At 41.4% G+C, this 27,038-nt stretch overlaps 2 protein-coding genes across 9 annotated transcripts; one reads left to right on the top strand and one right to left on the bottom strand.

Annotated features, from left to right (window-relative positions):
- Nucleotides 1-2,024: 2,024 nt before the first annotated feature.
- Nucleotides 2,025-15,172, bottom strand: Cbx3 (chromobox 3). 4 transcript variants are annotated; one of them, XM_090332794.1, is made up of 6 exons: nucleotides 15,026-15,172; nucleotides 13,851-13,896; nucleotides 10,847-10,989; nucleotides 6,544-6,706; nucleotides 3,771-3,865; nucleotides 2,025-3,211 (listed from the first exon to the last, which is right to left on the bottom strand). In XM_090332794.1, exons 2-6 carry the CDS (start codon nucleotides 13,872-13,874, stop codon nucleotides 3,085-3,087), a joined length of 552 nt encoding a protein of 183 aa, XP_090188920.1. In that variant the 5' UTR covers nucleotides 13,875-13,896; nucleotides 15,026-15,172; the 3' UTR covers nucleotides 2,025-3,084. The 4 variants fall into 4 exon arrangements, with proteins under 4 accessions (XP_090188920.1, XP_090188917.1, XP_090188919.1 ...); XM_090332791.1 differs by having other exon boundaries at nucleotides 13,851-13,902; nucleotides 15,026-15,171; XM_090332793.1 differs by lacking the exon at nucleotides 15,026-15,172 and adding an exon at nucleotides 14,757-15,015 and having other exon boundaries at nucleotides 13,851-13,902.
- An 843-nt stretch (nucleotides 15,173-16,015) lies between these two features.
- On the top strand, nucleotides 16,016-26,026 carry Hnrnpa2b1 (heterogeneous nuclear ribonucleoprotein A2/B1). Of its 5 annotated transcripts, none has more exons than XR_016535500.1 (13): nucleotides 16,016-16,245; nucleotides 18,765-18,800; nucleotides 18,898-19,008; nucleotides 19,126-19,272; nucleotides 19,515-19,725; nucleotides 19,854-19,955; nucleotides 20,025-20,105; nucleotides 21,187-21,249; nucleotides 22,563-22,682; nucleotides 22,894-23,016; nucleotides 23,431-23,510; nucleotides 24,865-24,937; nucleotides 25,497-26,026. XR_016535500.1 is itself a non-coding variant. In XM_090332787.1 (12 exons), the coding sequence occupies exons 1-11, from the start codon at nucleotides 16,240-16,242 to the stop codon at nucleotides 23,490-23,492; spliced, it is 1,062 nt and encodes a 353-aa protein (XP_090188913.1). In that variant the 5' UTR covers nucleotides 16,016-16,239; the 3' UTR covers nucleotides 23,493-23,510; nucleotides 25,497-26,026. The 5 variants fall into 5 exon arrangements, 3 of the variants coding, with proteins under 3 accessions (XP_090188913.1, XP_090188914.1, XP_090188916.1); XR_016535499.1 differs by having other exon boundaries at nucleotides 24,865-25,000; XM_090332787.1 differs by lacking the exon at nucleotides 24,865-24,937.
- Nucleotides 26,027-27,038: the final 1,012 nt, after the last annotated feature.

Here is a 27,038-nt window from a genome sequence, read left to right as displayed (position 1 = left end):
CAACTTATAAAGGATGGGAGGGAAAATGGAGAACAAGGGAAAGGGTGAGATTACCCAAAAACTGTACTCTTCACCTGATTTATATAACTTTTACCTCTCTGTTCCAAGTTATTTTTGGTCAAGAGGTGGTGGCTAACACTTGTGATTCTAGCTACTCAGGAGATCTGAGGATCATGATTCAAAGCCAGCCTAGGCTGGAAAGGCCATGAGACTTTTGTGAGTCATGGGGCTTAAACTCTGGGCTCAGGAACTGTCTGAGCTCTTCAGCTCAAGGACATCATTCTACCCCTTGAGCCACAGCTCCACTTCCCCTTTTCTAGTGATTAATTGGAGATAAGTCTCACAGTTTTTAGTGCCTGGATTGGCTTTGCGCCGAGATCCTCAGATCTTAGCCTCCTATTTCTTTTTCGTTTTTTTGCCAATCATGAGGCATGAACTCAGGATCTGAGCACTGTCCCTGGGCTTTCTCAAGGCTAGAGCTCTGCCACTTGAGCCACAGAACCATGTCACCATGTTGTCCAGCACTTTTTTTTTCCTTCTATGTATGTGGTACCGAGGAATTTAACCTGGGATATCATGCATGCTAGGCAAGCACTCTATCACTAGGCCATGAGACTCTTAAAAGCTCAGGAACAGCACTCAGGCCAAGTTCAAAGCTGGGAGATGGGCCTGGGGGTAAGGAAACAAAAAGTTATGATTGATATACAAGAATGGTCTCATATGGGAAAATTATTGGCTGACTTATATTCTTAAAATTGTATCAAATGCTTTAGGAAAGCAATTTCCACTGAATCTAACAAAGTTCATTTCTACTTCAGAACCATCCATGGGAGAACTGTTTAGTGCTTCAATAATTTGAAGCATTTAAAAAAATTATAATTGTTGGCTGGGAGTTTGGTCTAGTGGTAGAGTGCTTGCCTAGCATGCACAAAGACCCAGGTTCGATTCCTCGGTACCACATACATAGAAAAAAGCCAGAAATGGTGCTGTGGCTCAAGTGGTAGAGTTCTAGCCTTGAGAAAGTCCAAGAACAGTGCTTAGGCCCTGAGCTCAAGCCCAGGACTGGCAAAACAACAACAACAACAACAAAAACTATATATCTACATATATGTGAGGTAAAACCTAAATATTGAGAATTCTTATTTTCTTTACTATATATTTAAAATTTTCCTTCCCCATTAAACCAAGTAAATGTGTTTATAATTAAAATGCAGCTCATATCTTTTATTCTGTTACTAAGGACATTACAATCTGGGGATCATGGTTCAAAGCCAGCCAAGACACAAAAGCCCATGAGAAATGAATCTCCATTTAATCACTACAAAATGGGAAGTAGAGCTGTGGCTCAAATAGAGCACTATCCTTGAGGGGGAAAACAAAACAACTCGGGGACAGTGCTGAAGGTGAGCTCAAATCTCAAGACTGGCATTCATGTGTACACACACATACAAAATAAAAAATGAACTTATAAGCCAGGCACTAGCAGCTCACATCTATAATCCTAGCTATTCAGGAGGCTAAGATCTTAAGATTGTGGTCATAAGCCAGCCCTGGCAGGAAAGTCCCCCGAGACTCTTATCTCCAACTAACCACTCAAAAACCAGAAGTGATGCTATGGCTCAAATTGTAGAGTACTAGCCTTGAACACAAGAGGTTCAGGGATAGTGCCTAAGCCCTGATTTCAAACTCCCAAACCAACAACAAAAATCACTATTTAAGATACGTGAGTGACAAACATGTGTCTACATGTTGAAAGTCATCTGAGGGGCCAGGAGCATAGTCTAGTGGTAGAGTGCTCACTTAGCATGCATGAAACCATGGTTTCGATTCCTCGGTGCCACATAATCAGAAAAAGCCAGAAGTGGCGATGTGACTCAAGTGGCAGAGCACTAGTCTTCAACAAAAAGTGTCTAAGGACAGTGTCCAGGTTCTGGGTTCAAGCCCCAGGACTGAGGGAAAAGAAAAGAAAAGTCATCTTTATGCTCATTATATATCAGGTAATAAAAAGTCTCGTCACATAAAGGAATATAAAACTATTTATTGACCACTGTTCACCATTATTTACAATAAAGTAAACAATATACAGTTGGGTAATATTCTGATTACTACAAAGTTGTTTTTCTGGCTTTTGTGGAACCAGTAACCCAATACTGAAAAAAATTGAGCCTACATGTTAGGAATGAGTTAGGGTAAAGAAAAAGCATGCAGGTCAACAATTATAAAATTTTGTCCACTCATTTAGGCCAGCAGGTCCTAAATAGTCGAAATCTCTAACCAGTTGATTTTACATTTCCATGAGCAGTCTTAGATAGCTCATGATCTATGAGCTTTTAGTATACAGATTCTAATACTCTGTAAAGGAATGCTCATTACACAAACTTTTAATGAAAGGAAATCAAAATTTATCTTAGTTGTCTCATCTGGGTGTGGGAAGCTGTTGATAAGACACTTTTCCTTTCAAGACATTTTGCTATCTATGGCAGAGGCTGGAGGACCTAAGTTGAGGCTAGCCTGGCTACCTACTACGTTCAAGGCCAGCCTGAGCTGCCTAGTGACCCTGTCTTAAACAACAACAAAATAAAACAAGGGCCAGGGATGTTACACAGTGATACATCATTTGCCTACATATGCAAGGCTCTGGGTCTGATGCCCAACACCTCTAAACAAGCAAAATCTCCGAAACAAAAAACTACCCATGTAAGTATTTTTTTTTACACACACATAAACACACAAAAAAATTCAGGATGGTCCTTCAACATAGCAGTTAAAGACAAGTTGTTCTGATTAAGTAATTGCCAGAAAAAGTTGCCTTATTAAAAAAAAAAAATCTGTTCCTGAATACAGAGGAAATATACCATTGTATTAAAGGAAGCAACTACAGAAAGCCTTAATTATATTTGCTCAAAGTAACCAGTGCTATTGAGGGAAAAAAAACCAAACTCAACAACTCCCAATACTACTTTCAAAACCAACATATCAAACTTGATTTTCATTAGAATGTAGTTGTTTCACACCATTAATTCAAAAACCAAGACTCAGATTTTATATATATGTATAAATATATATAAAAAACAATGCAAACAATTATTGAGCTTCATCTTCTGGACAAGAATGCCAAGTTAGTCTCTCTTCATAAAAAGCAATTACAATCTGAGGACACTTCATATTTGCCTCTTTTGCCAGCACCAAGTCAGCTTCATCTGAATCTTTCCTGTTGCAAGGAAAAAAGAAAAATCAGGTTAAAAATTAAAACTGTTGGGTCCAGGAGTTTGGCCTAGTGGTACAGTGCCTGCCTCGCATGCATGAAGGCCCGGGTTTAATTCCTCAGTACCACATACATAGAAAAAGCCAGAAGTGGTGCTGTGGTTCAAGTGGTAGAGTTCTATCCTTGTGAAAGTCCAAGCCAGTGCTCAGGCCCTGAGCTCAAGCCCAGGACTGGCAAAAAAATAAAATAAAAGTTAACAGAGTCCCAGGACTGACCCCCCCCAAAAAATAAATAAAAAAGAATGAAGGAATTAGGAAAAAAAATTTGAGAGGGCTGGGAATGTGCCTTAGTGGCAGAACGCTTGCCTAGCATGTACAATGCTAAGTTCAATTCCTTGGTAGCACATATACTGAAAACAGCAGGAAGTGGTGCTATGGCTCAAATGACTGAGTGCTAGCTTTGATGAAAACACAAGGATGGTGCTCAGGCCCTGAGTTCAAGCCCCAGGATTGGCAAATAAATGAATAAATGAATGAATGAATGAAAAAATTACCCGCATACTTACCATTTCATGAGAAACATCAATTCGCCACTGCTGTCGGTGGCACCAATTATTCGTTCAGGATCTAGGCCTCTAGCAAAGCCCCTTGGTTTGTCAGCCTGTTTGAAAGAGGGTAAGTGTTGAAGTGTTTCCATACAATTTTTTTTTTGGGGGGGGGGGCAGTCGTGGGGCTTGGACTCTGGGTGCTGTCCCTGAGCTCTTTAGCTCAAGGCTACTGCCCTACCCCAGGGCCTGTGTTATCCCCAGGTCTACAGCTCGAGGCTACCACACCTACCCCATGGACCTCAGCACCACTTCCAGTTTTCTAGTGGTTAACTGGAGTAAGAGTCTCCTGTTCTTTAGTGCCCAGGCTGGCTTTGATCCTAAGATCTCAGCCTCCTGAGTAGCTAGAATCACAGGCATGAGCCACTGTGACCGACTCCATACAATTTTCTATACTACAAAACTAAAACACTGTCTTCACAAGATAAAGCTTCAAGACCTTCCATAGTGAAACAGAAACAACTAGACAAGAACCTGCATTTGGCCCTAAAACATGTTGTCATTTCCATTAATTTTACAAGGAGAAAAGCAAGTTTGATATTGTAGAATGTTCATTTCTAAGTACATTCTGAATTAACAAAGCAGACTTCCAGGTTGGGCGCAGTGGCTCACAGCTTATTCAGGAAGCTGAGATCTGAGGATCTCTGTTTAAAGCCAGCCCAAGCAAGAAAGTCATGAGATTCGTATCTTTAATTAACCACCAGAAAAACAGAAGTGATGCTGTGGCTCAAGTAGCAGAACACCAGCCTTGAGCTGAAGAGCTCAAGGACAATGCCCAGGCTTATAGTTCAAGTCCCACACCAGCAAAAGAAAGTTGACTTCCAGTGCCATCAAGGGCAAAACTATGTGATACAATGGAAAATTTTTATTTCTGGTGATAAATTTATGTTCTTTTCTCTTCCCTTTAAGAGATAGAATCTTAGTACATATTGGAAGGTGGAGGCAGAAGGTAAAAAAACCCGAGAAAATCAAGCTATTTCTAGGAATTAAGTATAAATTATTCACATATTTAGAAGCATAACCAGAATAAAGAAAAAAACCTAGGTAAAAGCCAGTGGTTGTCGAGGGCCGGGAGTTTAGCCTAGTGGTAGAGTGCTTGCCTAGCACGCATGAAGACCCGGTTTGATTTCTCGGTACCACATACATAGAAAAAGCTGGAAGTGGTGAAGAGGCTCAAATGGCAGAGTGCTAAACTTGAGAAAGCCCAAGGACAGTGCTCAGGCCCTGAGTTAAAGCCCCACAACCAGCAAAAAAAAAAAAAAAAAAAAAAAAAAAAAAAGTTGTTGTCAATGTATAGCCTGAGAAAAACTGACTTCCAGTGCTTAAAACAGGTTATTACTATCAAGAATATACTCTTATGAATGGGATTTATTTTCAGAACCCAATTTGTAACCAGTTTTGTTCTTTTCTTCTATAAAGTAGAAGCCCTATTAAGATCCAATAAACAACATATAAAGGACTCATCCTTTATGTTTGCCTGATCCTAGAAACTAATTCAATACTAATTCAAAGATCTATACTCAAATTACCATGATAGGCCAGTAGGAGAGCAAGTATAATGAGTTTTATAGTCAAGGATAGTTACCTGACTTGTTTCAAACCATAATAACATTAGTGAGACAAAGACTAGACCAATGTATAAAGAAGCCCAATTGTCTTTATTCATGTCAATAAATTATAAAATTACCAAAACTCCAAAGTACTTGTGTATATATGTCATGCAGCTTGAACTCTGGGCTTGGGTGCTGTCCCTGAGCTCTTCAGCTCAATGCTACTGCCCCTCCCCCCCACCCATTTTCTAGTGATCAATTAGGGATAAGACTCTCAGTCTTTAGTGTCCAGGCTGGCTGTGAATTGTGATCTTCAATCTTCAGATCTCAGCCTCCTGAGTAGCTAGGATTACAGGTGTGAGCCATGGTGCCTGGCTCCAGAGTATTTTTTAGTACACTAATCATATGGTAAATAGGCCTGGTCAGATATCAAAGCCATGAAAAAAATAGCACTAGCACATTTATTTTGGGGGGGGGGGGGTCTTTGTCTTTGTCAGTCATGGGGCTTGAACTCCAGACCAGGGTGCTGTCTCTTGACTTTTTTAGCTCAAGGCTAGCACTTTACTACTTGAGAAATAGACCCACTTCTGGTTTTCTGGTCATTAGTTGGTGATAAAGTCACATAACCTGACAAATGTAACTGTAACCTTCTATACATTACCCAGGCAATAAAATACAATAAAAAATAGCTTAAATACATTTGAGAAAATACACTTTCTTGATTTTCAGAGTCATATTCAATATATGAGGGATAAAAGTATACTTTCACATCTTTCCCAAGACAAGAAGTAAATTGATTACCACCACTGCTATGCAGTATTAAGGTTCTTGCCTATGCAATAGTAAGAAGATTTTAACCATCAAATTGGATCAAAACTGCAAAAAGTCTCACAGACTTTCGTGCCTGGACTAGCTTTGAACAGTGATCCATAGATCTCAGCCCCAAGTACTTAGGATTACAAGCTCTCTGCCCAAAGTACCTAGGATTACAAGCGTGAGCCATGGGCACCCGGCTAACACTAGCATATTTTAAGTGGCGTAACTACTTATTGCAGTCATACGTGTAGGCTCAACCCTTAAAAGGCTTATCCTTTTTGTCATGCATTAGCAGGACATTTTCATTAAAAAAAATTCAAGTCATCAACCTTTTTAGAGCAGTCTTATTGACAATACTTTATACTTACAGTATCTCTTTTTTTCTTTGATTTGCTGTCATCAGATTCACTGTCTGATAAAGATTTTCTTTTTGTACCATCCTTTTCTTTACCAGCTTTTTGAGAATTAAGAAATGCTTCAATTAATTCTGGACAATCTAAATTTTCTTCAGGTTCCCAAGTATTATCAGCACTGTGTAAGTAAAATATACTGATTCAGTTACACATGATTCATCACCATCATCTGGAACTTTTATAATTATCTGAAAACCACCGAGAATCTGAATTTCCTTTATGCCTGTTTTCTCAGCCCTAAACAGACAATCTACTATTTTCTCAAAGTTAACTGCATTTGACTTCAAAGGAGTAAAATAAGTTAGCATTTCCCCCAATTTCATAAACAAGAATATATTAGACACTACACTGAAATGAACTTTACAACTTGGGGGAGGGAGAGAAAGAAAGAGGGAGGGAGGGAGGAAGGGAGAGAGAGAGAGAGAGAGAGAGAGAGAGAGAGAGAGAGAGAGAGAGAGAGAGAGTGTGTGTGTGTGTGTGTATGCATGTGTGGGGGGGTGAAGTAGGAGAAAACAAGGGAGGGGGTAACACTGTTCCAAAAGAAATGTGTGCTCATTGCCTTATATAACCTATCATTCTATACATTATCTTTGTAATACCATTAAAAATATATTTTAAATGCACAGGGTCAGAATAGTTTCAGATGTACCATAGTGTTTTTCATTTCTGTTATTTTTTAAATTGGAAAATGATATAAAGAGCCAGCCAACCAAAAGCTTAATCTAGCCCTTTCTATGGCCTGTAAACAATGATTTTTAAAGGCTGAAGAAAAAAAAAAAACCCCAATTTTAATTAAAAATTTAATCTCAAAGTCCAGTGTTATTGGGGTTAGACACCAATAACTCACACTTCTAGCTACTTCATGGGCCTGAGATCTGAGAATGGACCAAAGTTTGAAGCCAGCTCAGGCAGAAAACTGAAGGTGTGGTTCAAATGGTAGAGCACTATCTATGAACAAAAATGATAGTAAGAGCACTTTAGGCCTGAGTTCAAATCCTTGGTACTAATCTATCATTTATTGCTTTCTTCTTCTTTTTTTTTTTTTGGTGGTTCCTGGGGCTTGAACTCAGCCTGGGCGCTGTCACAGAGCTCTTCAGCTCAAGACTATCACCCTACCCCTGGGCCTAGGCGTTATCCCTGAGCTCTTCAGCTCAAGGTTACCCCCTATCCTAGAGCCAAGCCCCACTTCCCAGCTTCATTTACTGCTTCTGTACTACACCCATAAAGTAAAGAAGTTGTACAAATGAGCCAGGCATGGTGGTTCATGCCTGTAATCCTAGCTACTCAGGAGGCCGAGATCTGAGGATTAAGGCTCAAAGCCAGCCTGGGCACAAAAGGACCCGAGACTCTTATCTCAATTAACCTCTAGAAAAGGGAAGTGGGGCTTGGCTCAAGGGTAGGGTGGTAGCCTTGAGCTAGAGTTCAGGGACAGTGCCTAGGCGGGGCTCAAGCCACATGACCCCCCCCCCCCAAAAGTTGTACAGATAGACCAATCAATAGTAACAAAGACTAAAATAGTTAATATATGATGCTATAAGGAAAAAGACTGTCAACCCTTGCCATAAGGCTGAGAGGATGGATTGGCATGTATTTTCCAGAAGGGCTGTAAAGAAATGATTGTCAATTAGCAAATATCCTATATTGATTATTATCCCGTATTTGCGAGAATCTTAACATTTTTTGGGTTCTGGCTCTCAAAGTTTATCCAGAACTAGAATTACTCTCGGGATGCTAGGAAAGGTACTATTAATTTTCTGCACATATTAACTTAATTGGCTGATATGCTGACTCCCAACTGGCAAACTTATTTATAATAAGAGCAAAAAATTGCAGACTATATTACCTTGCTATCTCTATTTAACTTATTCCTAAGTTGCTTTTTTTTGGGGGGGGAGAGGAAAGGCAGTCATGGGGCTTGAATATGGGACTTGGGTGCTGTCCCTAAGATTTTGTGTTCTACTATAACGAGCCACAGCTCCACTTCTGGTTTTCTGGAAGTGTCATGGCCTTTCCTAGCCAGAGTAGCTTTGAACCAGGATCCTCAGATGTCAGACTTTTGAGTAGCTAAGATTATAGGAACGAGCCACCAATGCTGTGCTTTAAAGATGACTTTTTGAGACAGTTCTTGTTTTGTGGTTAGTTTTCCCTCCCTTTACTTCAGATCACTGAATACTGAGATACAGGAACTGGAGGCGGCTTTAAATGCAGACAGCATGGGAAACTTTAGATGACAAATATCAGAAACTTAATTACTTTACAATCACATGCCTTTCTTCCACCAATCATCAATTGCCACTAATGTGTAACTATCATTGACCAAAGAGCTTTAAGATTGTTTTGTGGGGCCAGGAATTTGGCCTAGTGGTTAAAGTGCTTGCCTAGCAAGCACGAAGACCCGGGTTCGATTTCTTGGTACCACATATATAGAAAAAGCTGGAAGTGGTGCTGAGGCTCAAGTGGTAGAGTTCTAGCCTTGAGAAAGTCCAAGGACAGTGCTCAGGCCCTGAGCTCAAGCCCAGGACTGGCAAAAAAAAAAAAAAAGATTGTTTTGTGGTGTAAAGCAGAATGTAAGTTGACTAGCATATAAACTGTTAGTACTTCTATTTAAGACACTCCTGTCATTCAGCTCCCTATCTGGAGGAAAAATATGTAGACTATTCTGATCTCAACACTATCCAGTGACATTTAAATACATTACATAGTAAGCCCTGCAATGTCATAAAATGTTATTTATTGGTAGTGGTATTTATTCACATGACTGAAAAGCCTAGGGGATACACACTAGCTTCAGTCACAGCTGGATACAGCGGCACAACACTGTCAAACCAGGACTCAAGTCTTTTGGCTGTTTCCCTCGGCGCTGACTTTATTTTCTGACTGACTCATTCAACATACTGATATACTGGTTTGAGTTTTTCATCCCAAAGCTAAAACATTCTCAGTAAAGAAAACTTTTCTCTCACAATTCAGTAACCCTCCTAGGGCTGAGCATCACCGGATAAACTTGAAGCAGTATTGGGAAGAAACAGTTCCAAGATGTATCAGGGAGTTTGTCTGAATGAGATGGAATGGATGCTGGGCAACAAAAAACTAATGTCCAGGTTAAGCCTAGAAACTGAAAAAGCCTAATCTCTGATCTGATCATGAAGTTTGAGGAATGTTTTGTCCTAGTTTCAGGAAGCCTACTAGGAAGGAATGAATACTCATGTCAGAGAGCATCCATGGGGTAGTACCATAGAGTCTAAGCACAAAAAAACTCAACTGCACATAAGAACTTGTTTCAGCATTGCAAAACAAGACAACTAACTAGCCTTCCACTAGCAAATAGCTCTGTGTCAATTGTAAATGTTGTTCAGTTTGACTCCATGGCTAATGTCCAACTTCCTGGTATCAATTGTATCCCAAGCTTGTTTTTTTTTTTTTTTGAGTGGGGGTGTCATGGGGCCTGAGCTCTTCAGCTCAAGGTTACCATCCTACCCCTAGAGCCACAGCACCACTTCCTGTTTTCTAGTGATTAATTGTAGATTAGAATCTCAAGTTCTTCAGTGCCCAGGCTGGTTTTGAATGCTGATCCTCAGATCTTAGCCTCCTAAGTATCTAGGACACAGGACTGTGCCTAGCCTAAGTCTTGGCCTTTTAAAAACTCACCACAGGCTGGGAGTTTGGCCTAGTGGTTAAAGTGCTTGCCTAGCATGCACGAAGACCTGGGTTCGATTCTTTGGTACCACATACATAGAAAAAAAGCCCGAAATGGTGCTGAGGCTCAAGTGGTAGAGCTCTAGCCTTGAGAAAGTCCAAGGACAGTGCTCAAGCTCTGAGCTCAAGCCCAGGACTGGCAAAAAAAATAAAAAAAAATAAAAATAAAATGAAAATAAAAACTCACCACATACTGTAGTTCGAAATTCAGAGCCTCAAACTTATCAGGCAGTCTACTGCAGAGCTATCCAGCCATTTTTGCACGCATTACTTTGAGATAGGGTATTTATTTCTGCCCCAGTTCCTCCAGTAGTTGGTGGACAGTCGCATGGCACTACACCTGACTTCTTGCATTGAGATAAGGCCTTGAAAACTTTTTTGCCTGTGTTGGTTTGGGACTATGATCCTTAGAATCAGTCTCCCAGAGAGATGGAAGCCAGTAGTGCCTGATATATCCTATCCTTGGCCTTAAAAGAGATCACAAGATAACCTAGAACTACAGATGTTTTTAGAATTTTAAGGTCACCTCTGTGCAACTGAAAGTAAAAGACAAGTTTCTTACTCTGTAAATCCCTTCCACTTCAGGAAATATTCTACCTTCCCATTCACTACACGCCGGTCCAGTACTTTTTCCACAACAAATTCTTCAGGCTCTGCTTCTTCAACTTTTTTACTCTTTCCGTTTTGTTTCTTTCCCATTTTTTGCTAAAAGACAAATTAAGAAACACTTTTAAGAAGACTTGGAGTACATTTTAAAGGATAAATCACATATACTGTCACACTGGGCACTTATAACCAGAAAGTGTCAGGAAATGATACAAAGAATAAATAGTCTGGTAGACAGGTTAAAACTAGCTCTAGGACACACATCCTTTCCCAATACAAACACCAACATTTAAAGCCTCAAGGGTACAGAAAAAGATTAATGGCAGGAGAGGTGATTCACACCTGCAACCCTAACTACTCAGGAAGCTGAGATCTGAGGATCAAGGTTCAAAGTCAGCCCAGGTACAAAAGGATCTTGAGACTCTTATCTCCAATCAACCTCTAGAAAAACGGAAGTGGGGGTTGGCTCAGAGGTAGGGTGGTAGCCTTGAGCTGAAGAGCTTAGGGACAGCACTCAGGCCCAGTTCAAGCCCAAAGACCCACACATACACACACAAAAAAAGATTAGTGATAGAATGAAAACACAGATTGAGACTTTTCTCATGGTGCAGGCACTGACAGACATATCATCCAGGAAAAGTTAGGCTGGGGGGGGGGGGGGCGGGAAGGATGATTAAGGTGTTTCTGAATCTGGATCATTTCATTTCTTGAATGTGCAAGGAAAAAACAAAACCACTTCTTCCTGGTTTCTCAAAGAAATCAGGTAAACTGGTTGCCAAGTAAATTTACACTAAAGAGGAGCAAGTTGGTCCCTTCCTCTTTGGTATATTACTTATGTAGAATTTGGGGGCCAGGAGTTTGGCCTAGTGGCAGTGTTTGCCTAGCACGCACAAAGACTGAGATTCCATTCCTCAGTACCACATACATAGAGAAAACCAGAAGTGGTGCTGTGGTCAAGTGGTAGAGCTCCAGCCTTGAGAATGCCCAAGGACAGTACTAGGCCCTCAGTTCAAGCCCTGGAACTGGCAAAAAAAAGAAAATAAAAGATTTCATGGGGCGCAGTGGCTCACACCAGTAATCCTAGTTACTCAGGAGGCTGAAAGCAAGATCTGAGGATGGCAGTTCAAAGCCAGCTCAGGCACTAAAGACCCTAGAGATTCTTATCTTCAACTAACCACTAGAAAACCAAAAGTTTGGCCCTGTGGCTCAAGGGGTAGGGTGGTAGCCTTGAGCTGAAGAGCTCAGGGACAGTGTCTAGGCCCACAGTTCAAGCCCTCCCCCCCAATCCAAAAAAAGCTAAGAGATAATGGGAACAAAGCAATTGGAATTTTTTGAGGGGGTGGGTCATGGGGCTTGAACTTGGCCTGGGCTATATCCTTGCACTCTTCAGCTCAAGGCTATGGCCTTACTCTGGAGCCAAAACCTACCTCCTGTTTTCTATAGGTTAACTGGAAATAAGAGTCTCAGGTTCTTTTGTGCCAGAGCTGGCTTTGAACCTTGATCCTCAGATTTAAGCCTCCTGATTAGCTAGGATTACAGATGTGCGCCACCATGCCAGGCTTGGAATAAATTTTTACTAGATATTGGTCCTAAAAAACAAAACAACAACAACAAAAAACTCCTGTTCCTGAAGAGACTAGACTTAAAAAAAAAGAAAAAAACAGACCAAACCAAAAAACACCTCCTTTAAGAAACAATGACAAAAAATACTGTACTGAAAGAGCAGGAAAACGCCACTGTCACTACCAGCACACTCATAAGCCACTTTCACTTTTTCTCTTAAATGTAAGTATGTACTTGGCTCAAGCCAGCAGTTTCTCCAAGCATGGAATGGATTTTGAAGGCAAAATAGATTCCAATTTTTAACTTAAAAGATACTCTGTCCTATTTAAATTGAAACACTAATTCAATTATTTTAAAATGAGTTACTTTGAGAGCTTCTAAACGGATCAATTTGTGATCCTTTAAGAAAAGAGAAAGTCATTATATACTAGCAAATTAAGACACAGATTATCAAATATTGTGCTAAGGCAACTTAATTGCAGTGGGCTTCAACTGGCTTACTTTCTGTACCTTTATGTATGCATTCTCAAAGGCTCATGGACAGCTTATTCCTTCCCTATACAATACTTGAATAATACTGGTATCATATAGTAAAGGAAATTGTCTTGCTTTGCTGACAAATATGAAGTTCAGCTCAATCCTGGAGAAAGATGCTTGATGTCTTTCTCATCATTGATGGCTCAGACCTTATACTGTGAGAACCACACCTCAGAAGTTCCATGGTTTTCATGGAAATGTACACACACACACACACACACACACACACACACACACCCCAGTTCTGGGGCTTGAACTCAGGGTCTGGGCACTGTCTCTGAGGGCTCAAGGCTAGTATTCTACCACTAGGGCCATGGTGCCACTTCCACCCTTTTTGGTTTATGTGGTACTAGGGAATTGAACAGAGGGCTTTAAGCACAATAGGCAAGGCTACATTCTAAGCCCCAATATTTTGATTTTTAAAAAATGTAAAACTTGATAAGGGCAGAACATACATGTCACTGTACAGTACTGTAATTTTGTTTTAGAAAACCAAGAATGCAAATTGTAGGTTTAAGAAAATATTAGAGACAAACAACGCTAAAGATATAGATTCAGTCTTTTCCTACACACATTTGTGATTTTTGAATAAATTGTTCTTCTGCAATTTACAGTAATGAAGTTTAAGAACAGGATAACAGAACCAAAGTTATTAAGGGCTTCCTTAAATGCATTATGACTTTACTGACTTAGCTTAAGACATTGTCTCAGGTTTTTGTCTCCAGTTTTCTCCCCAAATATTACTGGGGTGGCTTGGAAATAAATATCCGAATGCATATTTCTCAGAGATAAAATGTTACAATTTCTGTCAAGAAAAAAATATTCCAGTAAGGTCTTTATATATTTTCATATTTACTTACCAATGTAGTTTTGTTAGAGGCCATTTTTAATTGTAGACTTGATGAGCTATTACTAGAAAAAATGCATGATAGTTAGAAAATGTTGACACATAAAAGACAACTAAATACAAGCATTGTTTGGATTTCTATCTTCAGGGAGGGATGACACATTTCAAACGGGATACAAATCCAGAAGGCAGGTTTGGGTTCTTGCATAAGTGACTGTTATTTTATACCCAAGCATATTATCATGGGCTCTAAACCACCTTTAGTCTACAGAAATGTTACTAGGTGATTGAGAGTTTATATAGAACCTTGAAGAAAACCACATTTGCAACGAAAATCTTATTTATAATGAATTCAATATTTAGTTTAAAAAGGCACTGTGCTTCAAAATCAGGCATAATGACAAAATTCAAAACGGTAAATTCCCATGCATCTTTTTCTCTAGACTTCTGCCAGAACTTTTCTAGATAATTCCAACTTTATTTCTTTTCAGATGCCGATTTCCCCCCCCCTCACCTTCTCCAACCAGTAAATAATGAAAGGGTATCTACCCCCTTCCCCCCCAAGCCTCCGGCTTCTCAGCTGGATTCCAACGCCTGAAACCTCGGGGATTGGCGCCCGCCCGCCCGGGCCTCGTGGTCAGCGCCTCTGCCGGGAGAAACAAAGGCGGCGGCGGGGGCTCAAGGGCACTGCGCCACAGGCCCGCGCTCCCCCGCCCGCCTCGGCCACGTAGCGGAGCGCGCGCCGCAGCCTCCGTCTGGGCAGCGGGCCGCAGGCCTCCCAAACGCGGGGCACACACCGCCCTCCCCGGAGGCCTAACTCGCGGAGCCGAGCGAGGCGGCGGAGCGGGAGGGCCCCCCTGCCCGCCCGGGAACGGGGGAGGGGAGCGCTGGCTTTGTCTGGAAACACGGTGGGTGTTACCGCGGCCCTCTTCCACCGCCACGGTCTTAGGCCTTCCCCTCGGTTAACCGCCCGCGCCGTGCCAGGCCCGCCGGGGGGGACCCCCGCTCGGCCCCACAATGGTCCCCGCAGCTCCTGACACTCCACCGGGCGGGGAGCGGGGAAATGGGGGTACCCGGAGGGCGCATGTGGAGTCTTAAAACGTGACCATCGAGCCACAGAGAGACACACAAGACACAAAAATTCCCCAAACAAAAACAAAACCAGCAAGGAAGCCACCACTTCACCACCTCAGATGCTCCCGGTCGCGATCGTGCAGCAGCAGCGTCTCCGGCCCGCGGGCTCCCAGCTCCAGTCACATCCGAGGGGAGGGGGCTGGGGCGCCGTGCCGGCCGTCAGGGGGGAGGGGTGACGCCGCCCACGCCGGGCGGCCGCGAGGGGCGGGGCGTGGCGGCGGGCGCGCGCCGAGGGGAGGGGGCCTTGCCCCGCCCGTTGGGAGTCGAGGCCCGCGCGGGGGGAGGGGGGCGGGTTGGCGACTACGGCTTGGCGCGTCCGTGCTGTGGGGCGGGAGGGGGGAGTCCCCTTGGGCAGGCACCCCAGCGAGGAAACGCGGGAGACGGGGGCCCTCGGCCGGCGATCCGGACCCCGAGGATTCTAATTGTCGCAGCCGCGGCGGTGACTGGCGCCAAAACAGGACTCCGCCCACTTCGTTGGCCCTAGGCAGGGGGAGACTAGTTGAGCCAGCGGGCCCGGATTGGCGGGGGTGGGGTGGGGGGGGGTGGACGGACTATAAGGTGGGCCCAGGTTCCGCGGGGTAGCGTGAACTGCAGTTGCACACTGGAATTCGCTGGGGGAGTATCGGGAAGGGTCCGAGTTAGCTCCCCCACCCCGGGCTGGATTGGGAATGAAAAAGGGAAAGCATTTTTAAGGCGGGAAAAAGGTCGCAGGACAGGATTCAAGGCGTAGCTGCTGGGTGCGCTGCGGGCGTCTGGGGCCAGAACTCTCAGCAGCGAGAGTAAGCTCCACCCTACAGCGTTTTTTTCAAACTGCGCGACCGTTTCTCACCTGCCCTAAAGGCGGGGCCGGCCTCTATTCCTAAAGGAGTGAGGCGCAGGACTCGAGCTTTCCGCAATTCCCTAGCACCGGTTTGCGCAAGTGACGCAAGGAACTCTCACTACCGGAGGGCGGGGCGGGGCACGTGGTTGGCGTAGGGCGGGCGCAGCACATTCCCGCCAGTGGCGGCGGTTAGGGCGTTTACGTAACGTCCTGACGTAAGGGAAGACGCGTTGGTCGGGGGGAAGGTTCTAGAAAAGCGGCGGCAGCGGCTCTAGCGGCAGTAGCAGCAGCGCCGGGTCCCGTGCGGAGGTGCTCTCGGCGGTGGTGTTTCTCGAGCAGCCACAGCTCTCACTACAGCGCCAGGACGAGTCCGGTTCGTGTTCGTCCGCGGAGATCTCTCTCATCTCGCTCGGCTGCGGGAAATCGGGCTGAAGCGACTGAGTCCGCGATGGAGGTAACGGGTTTGAAATCAATGAGTTACTGAAAAGGGCATGGCGAGGCCGCCGGTGCCGCAGTGGAAGCCGGCCGGCCGCCCCCCTGGGAGGGGGCGCGGCGGGGAGCCGGCCGCCCCGGGAGCGGTCGGCCCCGTCGATCGTTTGGAGCGGGGTCGCGAGCCGAGGGCCTACCTCTGCAAGCGCCTTCCCCCGCCCCGAGCCTCCCGGCGCCATTTCCTTTTCCCGGGGTGGGGGATGGGGAGCTTCGCGGCGGCCGGCGCGGGCCCCGTTCTCTAATAAAGAAGTGGGGCGCCAAAGCGCGAAATCTTAGGTCCCGTTTGAAAAGCACGCCTTTTCGGGGGGCTGGGGGGGGGCGGGCGTCTCGGCGTCGGGGCGTTTTGGCGGGCACCGGGTCCGCGGGAGCGAGGCTGCGGAGCCTCCCCTCCCCCTCCCGGCAACCGGATTTGGCGGCCGCCATTTTCCCGTCCGCCTCTCCGCGCAGCTTTTTTTCTCCCGACTCCGGGAATTCTCCCGGCTTCGGTTCTTTGGTGGCCGGAGCGAAGTGGATAACCATTTTTCTCTCTTCTCGGACCCTTTTCGTATCGTTCCGAGGTGGATTCGGAGTGTTTGGTGAGCTCGGATCTTAGAGTCGTGCGCACCTCGCTTAAGGCGCTCTGCCTTCCCCTCGCTGAAATGGCGCCATTGCGTCGAGAAGCCACCCCGAAGAGGGAGGGGGAGGGGCTCCGCCGGGCGTGCGGGCCCCGGCGGAGAAGGTACCGCTGCCCGCCCGGGGCTTGGGGCCGCCGTCGGCGCGAGCCATGTTGCTTACAAAGAAACCATTTTGTTTCCCCGCTTCTTTTGAGTAGCGGTTTTCTCGGGGTCTGCCCCGGTGAAGGTAGCGGAGTCGCGGGAAGGAAGCTCCCGGGGGAGTCCCCAGAACCAGGACGCCGGGGGAGGCGGGCGCGGTGTTTTTTTCAGGGGCGGGGGAGGGATAAGTCAGTCACTAGATAATCTTCTGCAGTTGTGGAACTATGCGTTAAATATTTCCTACCAGGAAGCAACTAATTATAAGTTAGCACGAGGAAGGCGAAATAAAAATGCCCCTGTCTTGCCGGTACTTTGTTTAAAAACGTAGCTCCATCTTTTAATTCGGGTATTGCTGTAGAAAGACTGTTTTAGGCCTGTTTGAATTTTGTTACTCTTCTCGTTTGTGTTCGCACTCGTGGTTGACTATTGCATTGATAAATAATAAGGTTTCAAATGAAGGGGGTCCACCTGATTATTTTTCTGTGACCCTAAGCACATTTTAAAAATAACGATTGTTTGTAACCAATAGTGGACATCGGTAAGTTCTGGAAAAAGAGAGGTAAGTAACGAGTTTTTGCTATTTGTAGTGATTTGTAAGATTGTATTTTTTACATTTGTAAATTATTTGCGTTTAGGGAGTTAAAACTTGTTGGAATTGAGTAGCTACAAATTCCAAATAGGAATGCTAACAATTTATCGTCCAAAAAGACTTGCAAAGAGGTAGTTTGATATTTTCAGTAGAACGTAAGATTTTCACATCTTGAAAACTGCAGTTACATGAGTTGGATCTTATTTTTTTTAAGCAGTTAACAATATACATTGATGAATAATCCTTGGAGCTAGATTGAGCAACAAATGGCTTTAGAATCAGAAGTGATTTTTAGCCTCATATTTGGCCGTTTATTTTTTATCATGCAAATCATAACTATCATTTGGGCCTTGAATATTACTGCCAGTACTACTTATATTAAAGACAATACAATGGTTTAGTCTCATTGTCTGTAAACCATTTTCTTTAACTGCCCCCAAGTAAAGAACTGTTTGTAGCAGTGTATTTGCTTGCTGATATGGCGAAAACTAAGACTTACATTTTTTTTATTTTTACCTGGGAAACATTTAGGACTACTGTCTTGTAGAGTTGGGTAGCATATGAGAAACTTTTCAAATGTGAGATAGCAGTATTTTACTATTCATTTTGATCTCTGTTGATTGTCATTCAATTTAAGTTTCAGGCATTTAGGGTTAATGTGTTTGGGTTATATGTAAAGAGTGGTTTTAAGTTATTTCTACACTTATCTTGAATACTCTTTCTTTTGGGAAACATGAATTCAGTTTTTCTTTTTGAGATAACTGAGTCATTAATTGGATACCACCAGAGGAGGCAGTAACAGGGAAGTAAGTTGTCATTTCAGATAGTGAATCTTGATATAGTAAATGTTGGAATATAAGTGTAAGAAAACAAAAATGTTTTATATTTAAGAACGTATAGTTCAGTAACCATTTTTGCATTTAGGATATAGAATTGAATGACAGTTCTAGTAGATCATTAAATGTAACCCTTCAATGTCCATGGAATAGATTTCTCAGAAGGTAATTTGAGATGACGCAGTAATGACTTTGAAACTTGTGTAGTTCAACTGACGCGGGTGTTTTTTGTTTTTTTTCTGTAACACAGCTATGCAGTTTTAACATATGGTTTAAATTTGATGTAAGTTTTTTTTTTCCCCCCCAGAAAACTTTAGAAACTGTTCCTTTGGAGAGGAAAAAGGTACTCTGCCAGCAGGTCACCTCATATTTAAGAATTTAATTTCCTGTATACAGAGAAGAAATGTAAATAAAAATTGAAATGGTATTTTCCTTTGCAGAGAGAAAAGGAACAGTTCCGTAAACTCTTTATTGGTGGCTTAAGCTTTGAAACCACAGAAGAAAGTTTGAGAAACTACTATGAGCAATGGGGAAAGCTCACAGACTGTGTGGTACGTTAACTGTATGGAAGTCTGGTGGAGATTTAGCTGCTTTTTTTAGTGAATTAGAAAAAATCAGATGCTAGTTTATACCACAAAACCCCTCAAGTTCTCTCTTTGTCTTTAAAGGTTATGAGGGATCCCGCAAGCAAAAGATCGAGAGGATTTGGTTTTGTAACTTTCTCATCTATGGCTGAAGTTGATGCTGCCATGGCCGCCAGGCCTCATTCAATTGATGGGAGAGTGGTTGAGCCAAAACGTGCTGTAGCAAGAGAGGTAAGAAAACTGAGTAGTTTGCAGTAAAACAAATTTCTTAGAAATTTGCTAAAGCATTTCTTAAGGTTGTATAGTATTTCTAGTTTTGCGTTTTTGTTTAAAGTAGACTAGATTGTTCAACAGGTGACTTATTAGGTAAGTTGCTGAAGGATAAGTGGAAGCCAGAGATAGAAAGATGAGAAGACAGCTACAGTTAATGCCTGTGTTGCCACTGGGATAATATTCATTATTTATTATTGCAGGAGTCTGGAAAACCAGGGGCTCATGTGACTGTGAAGAAACTGTTTGTTGGTGGAATTAAAGAAGATACTGAGGAACATCACCTTAGGGATTACTTTGAAGAATATGGAAAAATTGATACCATTGAAATAATTACTGATAGACAGTCTGGAAAGAAAAGAGGCTTTGGCTTTGTTACTTTTGATGACCATGATCCTGTGGATAAAATTGTGTGTAAGTGTCTGTAGGGACCTAAGTACATGGCTTTTTACATAAAATTTGGGTACATTAACATCTGCACTGTAAAAGTAAAATTTCAAGTAGTTTCTGGCACTTAAGGGAGTCTCATCTTTTCATTCCAGTGCAAAAATACCACACTATCAATGGTCATAATGCAGAAGTAAGAAAGGCGTTGTCTAGACAAGAAATGCAGGAGGTCCAAAGTTCTAGGAGTGGAAGAGGAGGTAATATAATTTTTCTTTCGTTCTTCTTTTTTTCTTCTTTCTTGCTGCTAACCAGACGTTATATTTTAGGGAACTTTGGTTTTGGGGATTCTCGTGGTGGCGGTGGAAATTTTGGACCAGGACCAGGAAGTAACTTTAGAGGGGGATCTGGTAAGTTCAAGTTCTGTGGGTTTTTCTTTTTTTTTTTTTTTTTTTTCTTGCCAAGCCTTTTTTTTTTTTTTTTTTTTTTTTGCCAATCCTGGCTTGAACTTGGGGGCCTTGGTACTGGCCCTAAGCTTTAATGCTCAGTGCTAGTGCTCTGCCATTTCAGGCATAGCTCCATCTCCAGCTTTTTAAAGGTGATTAATTATAGATGAGAGTCTCATGGATTTTGCATCCTGGACTGATTTCAAACCTATATTCTTAGATCTCAGCTCCCTGAATAGGATTACAGGTGTGGGCCACTGGTGGTGCTCAGCTCAGAGTTCTGTTTGTTAATAAATTACGCTGAACTAAAACATGTGCATGTTTTCAATTCCTTTAAAGCTTTTTCTTGGTGAGTTCCTGACTTGGCTGGTTAGGAGACTCAAGTGATAATCCTATTGCAATCCAGCATGGTCATTAAAGGGTTTTTGTATGATCTTCAGTTTTCAAAGTAGTTAAAATTATATTGCAGCGTCCTCAAAAATGAGCTCCAAATAGTGAGATTATAATGGCCATTGCTTATAGGTTTTAAACAGCGTCAGTGTATCTAACATCTGTAACAGCAATGTTGAATGTATAGCTGATCCTGAGGTTGAAAAAGGAGTTGGGTATGGCCCGGCTAGTGGGTGATTTACAGTGGAATAACAGGACAGGAAAGAAAACCTTAGCTAAAAAATTAGCAGAAAGTGGGAAAAGGAAGAGTTGTGGTTTCATAGCAGAGCAATGTCTGGAGCTCACCACTAAAAACGGGACAATGTGGTAGAGTTTTTCTTTTAATGGCCTCAGATATTCAGCTTAATGAAGTATGAAAGACATGTCTTGGCCTGGTGCAATGTCATTCCTTTGTGTAACAAATCCTAAGTCCAAGATCTTGCTAAGACTTAAGGGTTTATATGCGTATAATCTAGTAATGCTAGTATTTGTATTTTAAGGTTACATTTAAAGTAATTGGTTATTGTGTTGAAGTAATAGAGGTCATGGGGTAATTTGAATATTCCTGAATAATAATGAACGAGGATATGCTAATCACTTTTTTGGTTCTTTACAGATGGATATGGAAGTGGACGCGGATTTGGGGATGGCTATAATGGGTATGGAGGAGGACCTGGAGGTCAGTTAATTTTGCATTTGGGTTCTTGTAACTTTAGTCATTTAGATTTAGACATTTAGAATTGTCTAATGGATGTATAAATTATTAGACATTTCATAAGAAGCCTTTATTAAGTTCCAATGGGTTAGCTATTTGATATAACTGCATTTTAATCTATAGTTTTATTATATAGTTTTACTACAGAGGGCCCCTCCTCCCCCCCCCCCCCCCCCCCCCCCCCGATTATGTGGTACCAAGGAATCAAACCTAGGGTTTTATGCATGCTAGGAAAACACTGTACCACTAGCCTACCGTCCTGGCCCTACTATAGAGGTTTTAATGGAGATGCTATACATTTTCACTTTGTACATAGTTTCTGTACAGTGTTTCTGCATAATAATCATATAATAACTAAATATGAAGTAACTCCTTTAGTGAGCTAGATTGCTTGGAATACATTTTTTTTAAAGGTTACTTATATCCTTGTCATGCTTCTGGAGACATGTCATTAACAGTTGTTAGTATGTCAGATACTGGGTTTTTAATATATTGCAGCAACATTGAAAGATGTTGATACTTACAGGCTGAGATTTCCTAATGAAAGGTTATTTGAAAGTATGAGCTAATAAAATACCTGACATTGCCACTCATCAGGCATGACTAAGTCTCACTACTAGATGTAACCTTGCTTTGAAATTTAAATGTTTTTGTTGTATGAATTGAGGGCTTTAATTGAGGGCTTGGGTGTTCTTGAGCTCAAGGACTAGTGCTCTACCACATTAAGCCACAGTTTCATGATGGTTGTTTGGTGATAAGAGGCTTCCCTGCTTGGCCTCCCTCTGAACTGTGATCCTTAGATATCAGCCTCAGCAGTAACTAGGATGGCAGGCATGAGCCACTAGCACCCGCTCAAATACCATAGGAAAAATTATATGAACAGAGGGAATTACAGAAACAGAGGGAATGAGCCATGTTAGGATAGACAGTGTAATTTCATAAAACAAATTAGAAATTTGAGTTCCCTTTCAGTAGCTACATATGCGTGGCCCTTTTTGCCTAATAGCCCATAAATGTTATACCCAAAAGACAGTAGTTCAAGAAAACCATTGAAGTACTCTTAATGTTTTTATTTAATTTGAGGGGATAGCTGGGCTTTTGAGATAATTTTTATTCTAAAATATTGTAACTTGAAGGATTCAAACTATAAACTGTTAATAAATTAAAATTTCATAGAGCACAGTTCCCTATAGAAAAAATTTGTTTTGGAAATAGGCATAAAATGAGTCAAACAGCATTAAATAATATTTACTTAAAAGAGGCTTATTTTATAATAGGTGGCAATTTTGGAGGTAGCCCTGGTTATGGAGGAGGAAGAGGAGGATATGGTGGTGGAGGACCTGGATATGGCAACCAGGGTGGGGGCTACGGAGGTGGTTATGACAACTATGGAGGAGGTAATAAATTCACCCTGTAACCTTTATATGGGAATTTGGATTAGAATTAATAACTTGCCATAGTTTGTTTCAATATTGTCACTAGATGGCCTTAATGTAGAGTTAAAGAGATGGGTGTTGTATTAGTTTTGTGGGAACTTTCTGCACATACTTTTGTTTTCATATTTGGTTGTAATCTGAGAGCTACTGTGCTGCTTTCCCAATTTCACAGGAAATTATGGAAGTGGAAATTACAATGATTTTGGAAATTACAACCAGCAACCTTCTAACTATGGTCCAATGAAGAGTGGAAACTTTGGTGGTAGCAGGAACATGGGGGGACCATATGGTGGAGGTAATTAAACATGAGATTTTAGATTTTGGGGGTTAAATGAGCCTTTCACCACTTTAACTCTGTAATTTCATCAATACAATCACACAAGTTTTTTGTCACCCTTCAGTGCCAGTTCAAGGTTACTGAACTTAGCCAAGCCTGGGTGCTGTTTTATTGTTTTTTTTCTTTTTCTTTTTTGTTCAAGACTAGTACTCTGAGCCACACCTCTACTCCTAGCTTTTTAGTGGCTAGACTTTGCTGGCTTAGAACTACTCAGATCTCAGCATTCAGAGTAACTAGGATAGCAGGCATAAGCCATAAGTACCTTACCCCACATGTGTGATGACTGAGGACTATATGACTAGATGCATGTGAAATGAAATTAGCTATCCTGTTCATTACTGGAAGTGAATTCTTTTGTGTTTTCAATTCTAGGAAACTATGGTCCAGGAGGCAGTGGTGGAAGTGGTGGTTATGGTGGGAGGAGCCGATACTGAGCTTCTTCCTTTACATGGGTAAGTAGTTTTTGACTTTTACAATTATTATCTTGGGAGTCCTAGCAGCAGGAGTAAAAAGCTTTTTAGGATCATGTTATCTTTCCTTAAAATCTGGTTAGATGGATAATTTCATAACCTATTTTTTTTTTACTCTTTACTTCTGTTGAAACAGGCTTCACTGTATAAATAGGAGAGGATGAGAGCCCAGAGGTAACAGAACAGCTTCAGGTTATCGAAATAACAATGTTAAGGAAACTCTTATCTCAGTCATGCATAAATATGCAGTGATATGGCAGAAGACACCAGAGCAGATGCAGAGAGCCATTTTGTGAATGGATTGGATTATTTAATAACCTTACTGTGGAGGAAGGATTGTAAAAAACAAAAACAAATGCCTTTGAGACAGTTTCTTAGCTTTATAATTGTTGTTTCTTTCTAGTGGTCTTTGTAAGAGTGTAGAAGCATTCCTTCTTTGATAATGTTAAATTTGTAAGTTTCAGGTGACATGTGAAACCTTTTTTAAGATTTTTCTCAAAAGTTTTGAAAAGCTATTAGCCAGGATCATGGTGTAATAAGACATAACGTTTTTCCTTTAAAAATTTAAGTGCGTGTGTAGAGTTAAGAAGCTGTTGTACATTTATGATTTAATAAAATAATTCTAAAGGAAATTTGTGTAATTATAGACTTTTTATTTTAAATAAGTTAAGGAGTGGGTAGTATAATTAAGGTCCATTGTTATGTTTGTGTAAGATAAATGCTGGTCAGATGTAAGTGTGTTGTCTGCAATTCATCAGGATTAAATTATCTAGATAACTTAAGGGATATCTCTGCAAGGAGAAACACCTTTCTAGATCTTTTAGATGCTGCTTCTTCAATGCAAGGAAAGGAAATAACCCCAGCGAGGTACTCTTCAGGGACACAGGTCTAGTACAAGAGAACTCTTGACGGCTACTAAGTTCAGCCAGTCTTAAAAAACTGTGCTGTTTCAACAAAGCTGTTACTACAGTAGTTTATAAGGATGCCAACGAAAGCTGAGGGGTAGAGCAAAATAGTTCTAAGCTTCAGTTAAACTCCTTTAGGTAAGATCTTATTTACTTTTTCTTTCTTAATTTTCCTCCCTAAAAGATAAACTAATAACTCTTCAATGGTCTTTCATCAGTATAGTGGTTCTTGCGTAGTTTAACATAGCTATAAATTGAGTTTAACAATGTATAAACTCAAAGAGATTTAATTTTATAAACCCTGTTTTCCAATCTGTCATATTTAAATTATTTTGGTTGTTTTTCCCTTTTTTTCCTTCTTTCTCCCCCCTCCCCTCTCCATGAAGATTCGGGTGCTTAACATATCATTTTTTTCCCTGCTGGAATTTTAGCATTGATATGAACCATGGACAAGTATATTCTGCTGCCACAAAGACTGTAAAGTGCTTCATTTCAACAGCTGAGGCAAGCCAAGTGATCATTAATAAAGCTTTTCTTGGTTCCTTCAGTGGTGTTGGTAGTAAAATGGTAGGTAAAAGTTAGGCTGAAATCAATAAATGAGATTACCCATCATTGACACCCTTGTGCATTCATTCACATTTCTTGGATCAAGCATTTTGAGTGAATCAGGATTTTTATTAAAGACATTTGTGCTATTTATGGTTTTAGCTTTACATGCTTATCAGGATTGAGGCTGAAAGAAGGTAGGGTAAAATTGGTTGAATCTGTAGATAAATCTCTTAAATCTTTTGTATCCAGTACTACAATAAATGGGTTGAAATGTAATTTTCCCCAGTGTACTATTCTAAACATCTGTATAGTGTATGCTGAAATTTATTTCTGAAAACTATCTCAAACTTGAATTCCTGGCTTTACTGCCTTTTTCAGGAATGTGATATTCAGGGCTTATTCTGCTATATGCACCAGTGAGTCTTCTTTGATCCTAAGACCACCACTGAAGTTATTTAGGTTCTTTGGACAAACATGATAAACTTCTTCAGATACTTTTTTTTTCCTTTGGCAGGAAGGTGTCTTGCTGCAGGTAACTAATGAAGAAGTGGTCAACCACAGAGTCTTCAAGAAATAAGAAATTCTGTACCATCTGAAAGTAGTTCTTGTTGGTGCCTTCATTTAAGAAGCACTCTTTAAGAAAAGGGAAATGCTTTCTGATAAAACAAAAACTTCTTTAGTACAGGTTCTTGATAAGTAACTACAAAAATGAGTGTTGTTTGTAAAGCATAGCATCAAATCAGCTAGAGAGAAATGTATCATGTTTTTAAATTAGGTTTTGTGAGTAGACAGATGGAAAGTCTATTTTAAATACCAATTTTATAAAATAAATACTTTTGTATCCAAATAACTTGGTGTAATGTTTACACACAGTGTGAATCTTGTTCCATCAACATTCGGTTGTCTACAAGATCGCCATACTAAATTTTAAAACAATTCTCACTAAACTGCATATCAATTTTTTTTCCATGGAATACTAACATGAAAGAAGCATTGTGGACATTATTGCCTGTCCCTAATAAAATGCTATATTTATGCACAGCATATACATTCAGTGTTTGAATACTGCTATAACTTCCTTTGTTTTCACTGGTGGCACTTTGAAACTGGATCAGCTAGCATCATCTGCCTTGTGCAAAAGCACTGAGAATCTGTCATACTTGTTTTTCAAATACCAGTTTTACTGCAGTTAACACAGGTAACACATCAGTACTGATGGACAGCCATCGGCAGGAATGAACTCGGTCGTATTTCAGGCTTAAGCTTAATGGGTCAAATACAATAAGGGTTTTGGACGTGCGCCTCAATTTAAACAAAATGAGAAAACTTGGATTAGAAAGTAAATAACTGAAATATCTGATTAGTAAATACAGTTGAAGTGTTTAAAGGGCCTACACAAAAGTTGAATTAGATGATGTAATGGGTGACCAGTGATCTTACTCAACTTACAAGTTGCCAAATCAAGGGGAAAACTTGGGGAATGCACAAGAAGGTACAATAGGTTATGGATATTTACTATAGACTTAAACTATAGACAAACTGTGGTTTAAGCTGGCCTGTACAATTTAGATCCCAAGGTCACAAACATTGAGTACACAATTTCAGGACTGCTGCTACGTGGTGCTACACCTGTGGGTAATCAGCTGAGAAATTCAAAGTTGATTATATTAGAATGTGGTTGGGAGGAGAGGAAATGGATGCCTTAAAGGGCTAGCTTATTAGTGTGGTCATCTTCTAGAATACTCAAAAACACATGGTTATATGCTGATAAGTTTTGTTTTGCATTTTGAAGGTGAGTGCTCAAGGCATACTTGAGCACCTAGATATCCAGAAAGCTCTTTATGTATACTGGCTGTGGATAGTCAAGAATAATCTGAACCAAAATATTCCTGTCTGGTTTTCACCAGAAGCAAATGCTGTGAAGGATGATGCTATATTGTTACAAAGGTAGGACTTGGGAAAAGTTAAGACACATTACCAGTGAACTTGATTATGGAAAGCAATTGTCACTTAGTTAAGCCACACGTATTATGGGTATTGTTTAAAGTGCCTAGAA

The sequence above is a fragment of the Megascapheus bottae genome, chromosome 5 (assembly GCF_031878675.1).
Source record: "Megascapheus bottae isolate mThoBot1 chromosome 5, mThoBot2.hap1, whole genome shotgun sequence".
NCBI classification, from domain to species: domain Eukaryota; kingdom Metazoa; phylum Chordata; class Mammalia; order Rodentia; family Geomyidae; genus Megascapheus; species Megascapheus bottae.
This window is presented reverse-complemented; position numbering and strand designations above follow the sequence as displayed.

Bases quoted from the DNA above. Each gene is read 5' to 3' on its own strand.
- Cbx3 (XM_090332794.1), bottom strand. From the start codon at position 13,874: ATGGCCTCTAACAAAACTACATTG. The intron at 10,990-13,850 runs GTAAGTAAATAT...TTTGTCTTTTAG, and splicing joins CCTCTAACAAAACTACATTG to CAAAAAATGGGAAAGAAACA. The intron at 3,212-3,770 runs GTAAGTATGCGG...TCCTTGCAACAG, and splicing joins TTGATGTTTCTCATGAAATG to GAAAGATTCAGATGAAGCTG.
- Hnrnpa2b1 (XM_090332787.1), top strand. The intron at 19,009-19,125 runs GTACGTTAACTG...TTGTCTTTAAAG, and splicing joins GAAAGCTCACAGACTGTGTG to GTTATGAGGGATCCCGCAAG. The intron at 19,956-20,024 runs GTAATATAATTT...GTTATATTTTAG, and splicing joins TTCTAGGAGTGGAAGAGGAG to GGAACTTTGGTTTTGGGGAT.